General features: G+C 53.5%; 1 protein-coding gene across 2 annotated transcripts in view; it reads right to left on the bottom strand.

The window, feature by feature from the left end:
* GRHL3 (grainyhead like transcription factor 3) overlaps positions 1–13711 on the bottom strand; it is a 35363-nt gene that overhangs the window by 1819 nt on the left and 19833 nt on the right. The window contains exons 8-15 of one of the 2 annotated variants that reach the window (XM_067724184.1): positions 13360–13454; positions 10966–11124; positions 10298–10376; positions 10043–10176; positions 8253–8344; positions 7025–7113; positions 6088–6173; positions 3574–3638 (exon numbers count right to left, since the gene is read on the bottom strand). In XM_067724184.1, the coding sequence (XP_067580285.1) occupies positions 3574–3638; positions 6088–6173; positions 7025–7113; positions 8253–8344; positions 10043–10176; positions 10298–10376; positions 10966–11124; positions 13360–13454 (799 nt within the window). The remainder of the gene's footprint in view (positions 1–3573; positions 3639–6087; positions 6174–7024; positions 7114–8252; positions 8345–10042; positions 10177–10297; positions 10377–10965; positions 11125–13359; positions 13455–13711) is intronic. The other variant, XM_067724192.1, reaches the window with a different exon arrangement.

Here is a 13711-nt window from a genome sequence, read left to right as displayed (position 1 = left end):
TTATAACCGTATTAGACCAGTTCACAGACGGGGCAGCTGAGCAAAGTCATTTGCCTGGGATCACACAGTTAAGAGATGGCAGAACTGGAATTTGAATCTGGACTTTTGTCTCTTTCCACTGCATCATTTTTTTAGAAAGACAACAACAAAACCCAAAACCCTGTAATTATAAGTTAGGAAGTGGCATATAAAAGGAAGGGAAAATCCAGGGCTGGGGGAGAGTTCAAGATAAGGCAAGATTATTTAAGTGGGACGGGAGGGAGGGCGGTGAGAATCCCAGACTACTACTCCTGGCAGGTAGCCAGCCATCTGCTTTCCCCGGGGACCCCAGGAGAGGCAGTGGCTTTGTCCCCCCACCCCGCATCCCCCAGACCAGGAGGTGTGATGGAGACAGCAGTAGGCTGAGGCCTGCGGCCCATGTCCAGTCGTCTCTGCAGTGGCACCAAGCAGCCGCTGCTTTCCGGAAGGAGGTCTGGGCTCAGGCTCCGAGGCCTGGGTGCTGACTGCCAGCATCTAATTATAAGATCCTGCTTCCCTGGGTCCTGTGTGCAGTGCCTTCATTTCACAGAGGGATCTTTGTCTGGGAGCTGCCGGCTGGGAACAGACCAGAGGAGACCAGGGCTGGGGCAGAGGGGTGGGCGCTTTGTCGGTGATGGTGCTTTTGTTCGTCTCCTACAGTGGCATTTACTGAGTGCCCTACGTGCACTAACTTGAAGGCCTACTCTCAGGCAGGGCCTCCCAGAAGGCCCGGAGCGCACGCCCACGCACAGGGGATCCCACACAGGCCCACAGACCCTTTCCTCTCAGAGGTCAATGACAACCGGGCCCTAGAGGCAGGAGCTTGTCAGGAGCCGCTGTCCCAGAATGGGGGCCTCCTGTCACTTGCCAGCTTCTGGCTGTCTTCTGTCCTAGTTCGCACAGAACCCCTGGCCAGCCGCCAGCAAAAACAATGTATTTGTTAATCTTTCAAGCACACTCAGTGGTGCTTGTAAAGCTGATTGTATCTACCTTTGTCCAGAGGACTTTCTGGAGGGTTCTGTGAAAATAAACGAAGCCAGTGATTACAGTTTCCTGTTCCTCAGATGAGGGAAGCAGCAGATGAGCCTGCCTCTGCTCTCCCAACAGGTTTTTTGGGGGATTCTTCTCATTTAGGCATCGCAGACAATCCTAGGCCTGAGGTTTCATAGCTGGGGTGTGTATGGGGTGTGGGTGCTTCTGAAGGGCCGCTGGGTGATGCCCTGGGCTATAGAGCTGGGCAAATATAAATCTGCTGGCCTGGCCACAGCCTTTATTTGCACATTGCTTAGCGGTTAAGGGAACAAGCAGGAGGCAAGATAAAACAGTGGGTGCGTGCATGGGCTTTAGACAGGCCATGCTTGCTCCTGCCATTACTAACTTTGTAACCCTGGGACTATCCCGAACCCCAGTTTCCTCATCTGTAGAAATAATCATACCAAATTCAAATGGTCAACGAGATGATGCTTGGGAGTTCCTTAACCCAGCGCTTGGCATGTAGGAAGTGCTCCACAAATGGAAGTTATTATAATTATAGTTGAAATATCTGGCTGGGGCTTAAGGGAAAGACTTGCAGCTCCGCCAGTGGGGCTATGGGGCTTCTTTGTACGCAATCACACACAAGGCATTTCCCAGCCCCTCAGCGCAGCCTGAGGTGGGAACTGGAAGAGAGGACGGCAGTGGCAGGTGGGGTGGCAGCCAGGGGGTGTGGATACTGGCACCAAAGGGGAAGTGGGGCTGGGCTTGTCTGGGCAAAGCAGAGCCTGCCCTCTGCTATGAGGTGGATTCCGCTCCACAGAGCATGTGAGCTCCAGTTCCCAGTTTGAAACCGAAACTTGGAAGGAAAAAAATACACAAAGAACCCTAGACATTCATACAACCAAAACCAAACGATCCTTTCCCAGGGGCTGCAGGGCTGCACACCTTCCCCCCACCGCCGGCCCTTCTATGGGAGGCTGGGTGGGAGCCAAAAAGGGGAGGGAAGGAGGCCTGTCTGTGAGGAAGGAGGTGGCCCCTGGGCCTGACTGGATGGCCCTCAGCTTGAGTACAAAACATGCCTCATTGTGCAGTCCCCTGAAAGAAGAGCTACAGACAGTAGCCCCAGGGCAAAGCCTGAGCACCTTCCAGGAAGAGCCGCGGGACTTAGTCTCAGGCTGTCCGGAGCTGGAGGGTCAGTCCGAGCTGTTCGGGGGCGGGGAGGGGCTGGGCGTGTTTCCCAGGGCCCTAGTCCAGGGTCCTCTAGGCAGGTAATGGCAGTCACGATTCCTCACTGCACGGGGGCCCCCATGCTGGGCTGGTGAAGCGACCTAGGCAGCAAGGGCTGCAGAGGCCCGGCTCACTGGCTCTGACGGGGGGTGGAAGCCTGGGAGGGCCGTCAGCACGTGGCCCTCCAACTCCACCCCCCCATGCCACCCCTGCCAAGGAGAGATCTCCTGGGCAGAGAGCAAAGGCTACTGTGGTCCTTAGCACTAATCCTCTGGAGCCCGTGGCAGGTGGCAGTCACTGCCCGGCCCCCTGGAAGGTAAAGCTTTACTCCCTCCTGCCTCATCCAGACTTGAAGATGGAGGAGGCCTGTGGAGCATCCCTGGCTGGGCTCCCTCAAAATGACATCCAGGGGGCTTCCCTGGTTCCCTGGTGGCGCAGTGGTTGAGAGTCTGCCTGCTAATGCAGGGGACACGGGTTCGAGCCCTGGTCTGGGAGGATCCCACATGCCGCAGAGCAACTGGGCCCATGAGCCACAACTACTGAGCCTGCGCATCTGGAGCCTGTGCTCCGCAACAAGGGAGGCCGCGATAGTGAGAGGCCCGCACACCGCAATGAAGAGTGGCCCCCGCCCACCGCAACTAGAGAAAACCCTTGCACAGGAATGAAGACCTAACACAGCCAAAAATAAATTAAAAAAAAAAAATGACATCCAATCACAGTTCCTTTCCCAGACTCATCGCCAGCCATTTCTTTCTCGGACCCTCTGATCAGCCGGTAGCAACTTTGCTGGGCCCTTCTGCTTCTGTGTCTTTCCTCCACTGCTCCTGCCCCTCTGATCATTGCTTATCACCTCTGAGCCTCAACTTCCCTATCTGTAAAATGTGTGTAATGGTATCTACCTCACGGTATGGGTTAAATGAGATAATGAGATAAGCTTAGCCTAGTATGTGGCACGTAGTAGGTGGTTAAGTGAAGATAGTCGTCACCCTCATCATTACCATTATAGTCAAATGACTTGGTTACCTTGGTTATTCCTGACATGTGGCCCTGTGCTTCCCTCTCCCCCTGAGTAGGTGGCGTATAAAGACCCTTGCATCCGGCTCCCACTCCTTTCCTTCCCAACAGTGATCAGTGTCTGGTCTCTGCAGGTGGCCTTGGCCTGATAGGGCACTCTCCACCCCAACTCCACATCGCCTCTACCTCTCCACAAAGCCAAGTACAAACACAGCTCAGCTCCGAGCAGCAGGCCTCTGCCAGGCAGGGCGAACCTTCTGGGAGCTCCCTGAGCCAACGTTTTAGAGGGAAAGGGGCAGGGTGGGGGTGTGAGGAGGGAGAGCTGTGCTGGGCACTTACCCCCGCTTGCATTTCTTGTAGACTTTGTAAATGTTCTCCTCAGGGAACCCATACTTCTCAGAGATCTGGAAGAGAATGACAGGAGATTCACCATCTGCGGCCAAAACTGGGTTTATACCAGTCTTTTCTGTCATGACTTTTAATTTCCTGATTATAAAATATATACCCATATTGTAGAAAAATACAGTGAAGAAAATTATAACTCATCCATAATCCTGTATCCCAGAGATAAACACTAATAACATCTGAGCGTATTCCTTCCTGTCTTTTGGCCATGTACACGGGTATTTTTATATTCCGCGTAGATAGTTTTACTTATCATTGTATGTTATAAGCCTTCCCATATCACGACAAACTCTTGACCAACAGCATGTTTGGTGGTTGTAAACTATTCCAAAGGTCATCTGCCATTTCCCTCAGTCCTTGCCTATCATCAGACATTTGGATTTTTCCAGTGCTGGGAGCTCCCCACTCACCAGCTAGCTGACCAGCTGTGCAAACCACTCGTGGAGATGGAAATGGTGCCTAGCTCATAGGGTTGTTGACAGAATTAAATGAATTGGTCTATGTAAAACACTTAGGACAGTTCCTGGCATGTACTAAATAAATGTCAGTACTCAAATAAATGGTCATTATTACTTCAGAAGTGGTGCGACAGGGATGCTCCTGTCCTGCTGTGGGGGGAGGGGTGGATAACCCAAACACTTTCCCTTTCTAGCAGGAATTATTTACCCCATCTGATGGGTGAGGGTGCTGAACTCGAAGAAGATAAGGTATGCACCCAAGGCCTAGCCTAGAACCCAGATTTCCTGCCCCCATCACATCCCAGAACATTGGAGCTTAGTCTACAAGTGAGGAAATTGCAGCTCAGAGGCCTCAGCAACCTGGCTGAGCTCACACAGAGTCAGCCCATTTCTCCCCAGACCTCCTGAAGTCTCCTGTGGGGTGGACAGAACTGGTCTGGTTCCAGTTCCACCACCTGGGGTTGCAGAACTCTGAACAAGTCACCTTACTTCATGGAGCCTCAGTTTCCTCATGTGTAAAATGGGCGCCATGATGGGATGTACACACAGGTGGTTCTGCACAGGAATTGAGACGCTTACGTCAAGGGCCCGGCCCAGCGCCATCCCTGGGGAAAGCTCGGTCAAATGCCGCTGGTTAGTACTGCTGGCTGCCTTGGAGCTGCAGGGAGCGGCAAGCAACAAGCTTCAGGCTGAGGTTGTCCTCTCTGGGCCTTTCAGGAAGAGGAGCCGATTCAGCTCCTCAACTGGTCTCTGCCTTGACAGAGATCTCTCCAGGCAAGAAAAGTTCTTAGACTACTTATCTTAATGGCAGGCAATGTGGCTAGAGGCTATCAGGAAGATCTCAAGTCAGTCTAAGCAAGAACTTAGGAGCTTTCTAACTATATGTTGTACCAAGACAACTGCATTGTATGGCTGTCCCCAAGCGATGAGCTCTCCACCGCTGAAGTATGCAAGTCAAGAGTGGGCACCCGCTTGGAAGAGTCACTGAGGAGAGAGCTGGGGCACCAGGTGGGAGCTGACCCTTTAAGGTACTGTCCAACCCAAAGGTTCTGAGTCTATATTTTAGTGACATTAATGGCCTTTTGCGAGCCCAACTTCCTGGGGCTGGTGCCAAGCAGGGCTGATGCTATGTGAAGAGAACAGGATAACACAGCTGAGTGGAGAGAGCTTGGGCTGGAACCTCAGCTCTGTCACTTCTAGTTACCTTGGCAAGTTACCTGACCTAATAGCACCCACTTTTCAGGGCTGTTAAGAGAATATGGTGAGCTAGCGAATGCAGCACGCCTGACAAGATGCCTGACACGTAGTGGGGCTTCAATAAAAGATAGCTATGTTATCACTTGATTCATTTTCCCTTCCCCAACCTGACATCTTAGAACCAGCTGGCTTTTCTGTGTGGTTCGACCTTGAAACACAGCTGGCCCTGGCGGAGGCTGTGTTTGCTCAGTTTTTAGCTGAACCACAAAGCTGCTGTGGATTTTGTTCGGGGCTGTTTCACCTGCTCTCTGGCGGTTTGGGGGGTTGGGGAAGGTCTCCTTGCCCAGACACCACCTTCAGCCGCCCCAGCCAGCGCCCCCCGTCCAACCACAAGCTGGAGGAATGAGGCCCTCTGGGAAAGAAAAAAGGGTATCTCTGGGGCCTGGCCTTTTGGGGTTTCATTCCCATTAAAATAGAAACAGGTTTGCAAAGCCAACAAAAAGCTCTGGCCTGTCAGACAGCAGCCATCAGATTAAGGAGGATTTATGGTGTGTGCGACTCCCAGGGTGGAGCCCGGGTTCTGGCTGGGAGATAACATCTCAGAGGCACACCTCCACCAGCCGGGCCCCACAGGCGCCCTCAGATGGGTGGGACGGATGGGCCACCAGAAAGCCAGCGTTCCAGCATATTCCTTCCCAGAGTCTTCCTGTGGGAAATCGGAACTATATGGCGAAGAGTCGGGGGAGATGGGAGTGCAGAGAGGGCCACGGCCAGGGTCCACAAGGCCTCTTACCGCACTCCTCAGGCCCTTCAGGTCCGGGGTCTTCAACATGAGGGCATCAAACACCTCCTCAGTCTCTCTCCGCACGTACAACAGCACTGAGAAGCAAAGGGGTGGCTTTTAGTGGTGTAAGGGAACATCTGGGGGTGGGAGAATCTTAAAAAATATTATTTGTAACCTAAGATTGATTTCTGCAAAAAGAGCAAATCCTTGCTGAGGGTGTGTACCCAGCTGGGAAACACCCCACCTGGCTCTGCGGGTCCCACACACTTGCTCAGACTTTGCTGATTTTGGTGGGTTTGAATCCCTGCTCTGCCACCTGCCAGCTCTGTGACCCTGAAGAAGTTCTTTTAATATCACTGAGCCTCATTTTTTCCAGATGGAAAATGGAGATAGCTCCACCCACTATTTCACAGAGTTGTTGTGGGCAGTACTGATAGAACACCAAGTGGGGTGCAAGGCTCAGTTCCAGGCTGCTGGAAGCTTCTGATCTTGCTTGCTGGTTGGTTTCTTCCTGATGGTCAGCTAGAGCACCCCTCTCTCAGGAAGTCACAGACTTACTGTGTCAAAGACAGAAATCCAGGTATTGAAAACCCACCCCACTCCTACCCCCATTAGAGAAAGTGGGGAGGACCTGCCCAACATCATGAGCCTGTTGCCTTACCAGCTGCCCCAGGACGCCCACGTTCAAACAAGGTCAGAGGCAGAAGCCCCCCAGCTCCGTGGCTGTCCCTCCAAGCACCCTGGATGCCCTCCTTACCCGCTCCACCCCTCACTCAAATCCTGGCCCAGGCCCAAACTCCAGGGAGTAAAGCAGCCCCTCGTGCTCTCCCCACTGGGGTGGGCGCTGCCCTGGCTGCCTGGACCAGAATCAGTCTGAGGCTTTGGGGAGGCCTCATGGAGGGCTGGGGCTGGGATCAGAGGACAGACGGGGTGGGAGTGAGGCTACCTCTCTGTAGATCATCTTCCTTGGCCTGTTTGGAGGGCAGAGGCTCAAACTCCTCGGTGAAGGGTGAGCAGGTACGCTTCAGAGGCAGCCTGTGGGGATGGCAGGGAGAGACCTGTGAGGAACCCAGAGTCTGAGGGGCCCCAGAGGTGAAGAAGACCCTATGAGGGTGGGCACAAAGCAGTGGGACAGAAGTTACAGGAGCAGGTTCTGGAGTTGGACTGCATGGGTTTGAATCCCAGCCCTGCCCCTCACTAGCAGGGTGACAGCCCCTCAGTGTCCCCATCTATAGCAGGGTGCTGCATAAAGTTGTGAGGTTGAAGGAGATAATGCACACTGCTTTTAGAACAGTGTGTGACACATGGCAGGCCCTCCATAAATATGGACTATTGTTTCATCATCAATATTATTCTTTTTTGAAAGAATCAAGTTGGACGTGAGTCAGTGGGAGGAGGGAGGCTTGTGGATTTTAGAGTGAGTCAGACTTAGCTTCCAGCCTGCCTCTGCTTCCTAAAAGCTGTGTGACCTTGGACAAGTCATTTCACTTCCTCTGAGCCTCAGTTTCCTCATCTATAAAGTAGAGCAATAACCCCTGCTTGCCTGACTCACTGGGACTGTTGTGAGGTAATAAGTGACATAATTTGGTGTGAAAGAACCTTATGAAAAGTACTTCTTGTTTATAAGGAGGAGACCTATATCAACAATACACGATCTTCATAAAGTACTTTCCCATTTACAAAGATTCTGTTACATGCCGCTTCTCATATCTGCCTCATTCTCATGAGGCCATTTTCCTCCTTTGACAGCTTTCTAGCTGAGGCTTGAAGAGGTGAAGGGACTGTGGCTGACAGAGGGAAGGACGTGGAGGTCCATCCTGGGCTGAAGGGCCAAGGGGCCCTGGCCACCCCCTTGGCCTCCTGGAGTCTGGTGGGTGTGGGGGGAGGGGACACGGGGTTGATTCCCCTAAGTCCTCCCACACAGCTCCCCTCCCTACTCTCCGAATCTGTACCACCATCTCAGAGGCTTTCTCTTTCCCATTTTACAAGCAGGTGTCTCGCCAAAGATTCTCCAACTTTTCAAATAAAACAAACCCATAAAAACTCAGGCAATTTCAGTGAGAAAGGAGCATGAGTCTAGCTTGGGGGTTGGGGGCAGAGTCTCAAGGCTGCTTCCTCCGGGCCCAGCCTCTGGCTTGGGGGACAGCAAAGGGAAGGGCAGGCTGGGAGCTTACGAGCAGTAAAGGGGGGACAGGCAGGGAGATGAGGCCCTTGGCTGCTTCTCTCTGTACCTGTTGGAGGTGCCGTGTCCTGCTGAGGGCACTGCCTGCAATGAAGAGAAAGACATTTTCCATCACATACAGGAAGATGAGAGTAGCCCTCAGCTGCGGAGGCTTTCTGGGATGAACAATCTTTGTGGGGAGATACGGGGGAATGCAGTTTCAATGGCTTTCTAGCTCATTCTGCTCAGATGTGTCCCCTCAAGTGAGCTGAGACCTTGAGTTGAAAGGAAGTACCAAGCCCCAGTTGGATGAGTCAGGACTCAGTGAACACATGAGGTGCTAAGGAAAGGGTGGCAGAATCAGTGAGTCCCATCTGAGCCCCAGCAGGCCCAGAAGGGCTGGAACTGCAGACTGTCCTGCAGCTCGTAACTAGGTAGTTGGAGCTGAGGCAAAAGAAGTGGAGGGGGAAGAGGCAGTCTTTCTGAACCCTCACGTGTGCCTGGCACTGTACTACCTGGTACAGCCATCACCAGCCCCGTGAGGTAGGACACCCAGGCCCCGAGACGGCAGGGTCGCTGGGGGACCACCATGGGGGCAGAACTGTAGCTCAGAACCGGGCTCTCTGCCTTCCCGCACCCCTGGTGCCCTCTCTCAGGCTCACAGGCACAAGCACTGGCGCCCCACTTCTTCCTCCCACAGGGAGCTTTGAGCCCAAGTGGTCATCTCCCTACTTGAGGCCTCTGGTTGGGGAGAGAGAGTGGGTTAATGCAGCCTCCTGGGCTGTGGGGGCCACAGAACTACTTCAGGGCAGCGAAGGGGGTGCGGCAGACACAGAGGAGGCTTTGAATGTGAGCCAGGGCTGACCTCAGGACTGGCTGCTCTTTCAGCACCATAATCTATCTTATTGTTTGAAGTCACTGCACTGAACACATCCGTACACCGAGGGCCATTTCTGCAAACATTCCCACCTAAACGGTGGGAGCTCAGTGGAAGGCAACAGTCAGATTGTTTAATATGGAAGCAAACTCACAGACAGGCTCTGGGGTCTTGATTCTGCCACTGACTTGTTGAGTGACCTTGCCTGGAAAATGGGAATAACAGTCTCTACCTCAAAGGATGGCTGGGCTGGGCTGCCCAGGTGAGGTGAGGGGGAAATGCAGCAAAAGGCTGGGCCCAGCACCGCGGGCCGGTCAAGGTGCTTGGTAAACGGCTCCCTGTGTTGAGAAGGGGTGTAACTCATGGTAACGGGCACTGTTTCTGAAGCCAGGTTGCCTGGGTCCCAATCCTGGCTCTGCCACGTCCTATGTAATTTTGGTCTCAAAGCCTCCATTTCCATGCCATGAATCCAGGGAGAATCGTATTAGCAACACAGGGAGGTAGTGAGGGCTAAAGGAGATAATGCGTGGAAAGCACTTAGAGCAGCGCCTGGAGTAAAGTGAGCGCTCACAGGTGTTGCTGTGACGATTATTATCCACCCAGCTTTGATGCGGCTACAGTCTAACTTGGGACCCTGATATTAGAAACCTGCCCTGTGTGTGCTCCAGGAGTGAACATTTCGATGGGTATGAGGTCCATTTCTTTATTAACATTCTTCTCTTCAGTAGAAAAGGTCACTTAAGTTATATGGCCATATATACATTTTTTTAGTTCCCTGGGATTCAGTAAAGATAATTTGATGATATCAGGACCTATCAACATCTAAACTGGCCTGTAATGGCTGAGTAGCAGGTTGCTCCCTGCTGGTCTGTGCTAAGACAGCCCCACCCAGGGGCCACAACCCTCTCTCAGCCCAAGACCCTCACCCCTCCAGGTCGCTGCAGGCCAGAGAAGTGCACGTTGGGGATGAACAGCACTGGCGGGGTCTCCAGGTCTGCCTCAGGCCGCAGGTAGGTGGTCTCATTGCCCCTGAAGCCGGATAGCAGGGAGCCCTTGATGCCTGATGGGAAAAGGAAGGCATTGTGCCGTGAAGTCCCTCCATTTATGCCTCCGACCACTGCCCTCTAGTCTCCTATACCCTTAACCCCAACCCTGCCCCGTTGTGACCCATCCCCACTGACCACTGTTGCTGGAGTCGGGGCACTTGACCTTCCTCCGGAACTGCTTCCGCTCATCATCCCGCATCTTCCTTTCCGCTCCCTGTGGGGGATAAGGGAAAGGTGGTCACCAATGGTCTTGGGAGGGGCTGGCTGCTTTGCCTCTTAAATGTGGGCCAGCCCTCTGGTGTTGCTTTCTCCCCAGAGTGAGACCAGGAGATGGGAAGGTACCAGCACTCGGCCCAGCCCAGTGCAGCCCAGCCCTGAGGTCAGGTAGACCATGAGAGACAGAGAAATAGAAAGACGGAGAAAGAAGAAATTGAGAGAGACAGAGAGGTGTGGGGAGAGAGGAACAGAGAGAGAAACAGAAAAGAGAAAGGGACTCGGAGAGAGATAAGAAGAATGAGAAATGTGAAAAAGACAGACAGACACAGAGAAAAAGAAACCTGAAGAACTATTTACAGAGATCTAGAAAGAGGTCTTCAGAAAGAGGAAGGGATGAGAGACAGAAATGCAGAGAGCAGAGGAAAATATACATAGAGAAACCAAGACAGACGAATGACAAGCACACAGGAGAGACATTCAGAGAGCAAGAAACAGAGACAGACACGCCCAGAATGGCTGGGGAGGATGCACAGGAGGGGCTGGCCCTTCTCCCCCCCAGGGCCCAGCAGAGGGTCCACCACAGCCACCTTGTCACAAAAGATCTTGATCTGGCAGACAGCTCGGTGTACCAGGCGCTCAGTGCCCGAGCCACAGTCGTAGGTGTCGACCTGCAGGTTCAGGGGGACACCCTTCACCCCCTTCTGCGAGGAGAAGTCTGTGCTGAGACAGTTGATGCCAATAAACACCTGAGGACAGAAGAGGGAGCTAAACAGCTGACCCGGGTCACCAGGCCCCCCTGTATAATTATGGAGCCTACTGTGTGCCCGGCGGTCACCCTTAACTTCACAACGCCCCTGGAAGGCAAACATCACCACCTCTCTTTTACAGACGGGGAAACTGATGCTCAGAGAGGGGTGGCAGCTGTCCCAAGGCGACACAGGGAATGTATAAGGGAACCGGAGTTTGGGCTCAGGTCTTCATCAGTGGACAATGCAGCTTCCACTAGATTGCCAAGGGCAGCCCAAAGGATCAAGGCCCTGGGAGGGAGACTAAGGGTCCTTTAGGAGCTTAAAATCCAGAGCCCATTTTTTTGCAACTCAGAGCAAGGAGGTAGAGAACGGCCAAATCTCCCTCCCCGCCAGCTCCAGAAGACCGCTTTCCTGCTGGCCCTGGGCCACAGCGAGTGAGACACTGCCCCTGTGCACGGCAACCACCAGCTCTAGCCATAGCTGAACCAGGCACCCCCATTGTACAGCTGAGGAAATGGAGGCTCTGAGCATGGACGTGACTTGTTAACGTTTCCACAGGGAGTTGGGCAGGGCGGCATGGTGGAATGAGCCTGGACATCGGGCCACTTAGACCTCTGCCACTCAAGCCATGTGGCTTTGGATAAGTCCTTTAATCTCACGGGCCTCAGTTTCTTTATCTGCAAAATGGGGACAATTAAACCTACCTCTTGTGGCTGTGAGGCTGGCAGAACACCTAGGGGGCTTGGATATTTTGTAACTGTTGTTATAAGTGGGACAGTTGGAGTCTCAACCCGAAGCCTATGTGCAGCTGATGGCAGTCTGGGGTCAGTCTTAGTTGGGCATCACTTGGCAAGCTCACCTAGTGATTGCCTACTGCTGACTCCTCCGTGGGACCCTAGGCCAGACCCCACTCCAGGCTGGCCCCTGTTCCTTGGGGCATTTCCCTTGGAAATGACCCTGACTTGCACAAGTAGGGGTGGGGTGTGGTACCTGAGCAGACCCCCTTCCTTCCCTGGCTGGGGGGGCCAGGCCCACAGGTGCATGCCAGACATACCTCCCCCTCAGCCAGCTCAGCCCTAATGCAGCCCCCACCCAGCTCACGCCTGAGAAAGACCCAAGCCTGGGGGCTTAAGAGGCTGTGAGAAAATCCCAACCGAAACCCACCTCTCCCTTCCCACGAAACTCATTCCCCCCCTCCCTGAACTGGAGGCCCCAGCTCCTCCCCCAGTCCCTGGTGTCTGTTTGAATAATAATAATCCCTCGCCTTTGTGCCTCCCTTTGTTGTTTTCAGAGTCCCTTCACCTCCATTTTCTCCAGGCACCCTGGACCGCCCCATGAGGCAAGCCAGGGAGACAGGGATTAGGTCCCCCAGCTTTTCTAGGCCAGAAAGGCCCTTGCCAAGAGCCAGACCCAACCTTGGTCTGATGGGGTAAGTCTGGCCCAGGTAGGTGAAGGGACAGGCCCAGGGTTACCCAACTCGAGTCCCCAACACGCAGACTAGTGCCCTTTCCATGATGCCACTTGTCCAAACAGAAAACCAAGACACAGAGGGACACTGCAGCACAGGTGACTTCAAGTCTGGTCTCAAGCACTAAACGGCTTAATCACTGGTGTGAAAAAAAAACACCAGAGGCTCCATTTCTCAGACCTCTCCGATGGGCCTGGCATCGTGCCTGTCTCTTTGACGTGTGTGATCTCATAGGATCTCCACCACAGCTCTAGGAGGCAGATTATTCTTCCCTTCCTATGCGCTCAGGAAGTGAGGTCATGGGTTTAAGCCCTCATCTACCAGACTCCAAAGCACTTCTCCTGCAACACCCTGCACTAGCCCACAAGTCAGGAAACCCGGCGTCAGCGGCAGCTTGCCGTGTGGCCACGCACAAGGCTTAGTTTTCCTATCTGGTAAATAGGTGGATTGGATTAGTTAACAACAGCCACTGCTCATGTGCCAGGCTGTGCTCTACCTTTTCCTTATCTCACCCGATCCTCACGCCAACCTATCAGTTGGTGCTATGGTTACACCCCAATTTTCAGCTAAGGCATCTGTCCAAGGTCACAGAGCTGGGAAGTGGGCCTAGCGTTTCTGGCTTCTCCACCACTATGTATCCTGCCTCCTCCACTGGTGCCCTCATCGGAGCAGCTGCCACAATCCTAGGTACAGGTAAGGCCTTTTCCCAGGATGGGGACTTCCTGGCAGCCTAGCCCCATCCTGGCCACGGCCCCAGCACTGACCTTGGCCTCCTCGTTGACGTTCCACACGAAGGACAGTGCATTGTACGCCACCTCCTCGATGTGCTGCACAGTGTTGAAGTTTTCTTTGCAGTCAGCTGAAACCACAGGAGACCAGAAGGAGAGTCAGAAGGGAAGGGATTTGGGGGCCCCATGGGGAGGGGTCATTTAGGGGGTGGGCCTTGTTCTTGGCAGGGACTTGTATCCTCTCCCCCAAGGACCATGCTTCAATGCAGGGAGGAAATTAGTAATTGTGCCCTGGGCTACAGGTGGAAAAACTGAGGTCCAGCCTGAGAAGCAGATCTGTCCAAACTCCAGAGGGACTCCTTCACTTTGCCAACTAGGCCAGGGCCCT

Source organism: Pseudorca crassidens, chromosome 2 (assembly GCF_039906515.1).
Source record: "Pseudorca crassidens isolate mPseCra1 chromosome 2, mPseCra1.hap1, whole genome shotgun sequence".
NCBI lineage: Eukaryota > Metazoa > Chordata > Mammalia > Artiodactyla > Delphinidae > Pseudorca > Pseudorca crassidens.
The sequence above is the reverse complement of the archived record's forward strand: the minus strand, read 5'-3'. Positions and strand labels throughout refer to the sequence as shown.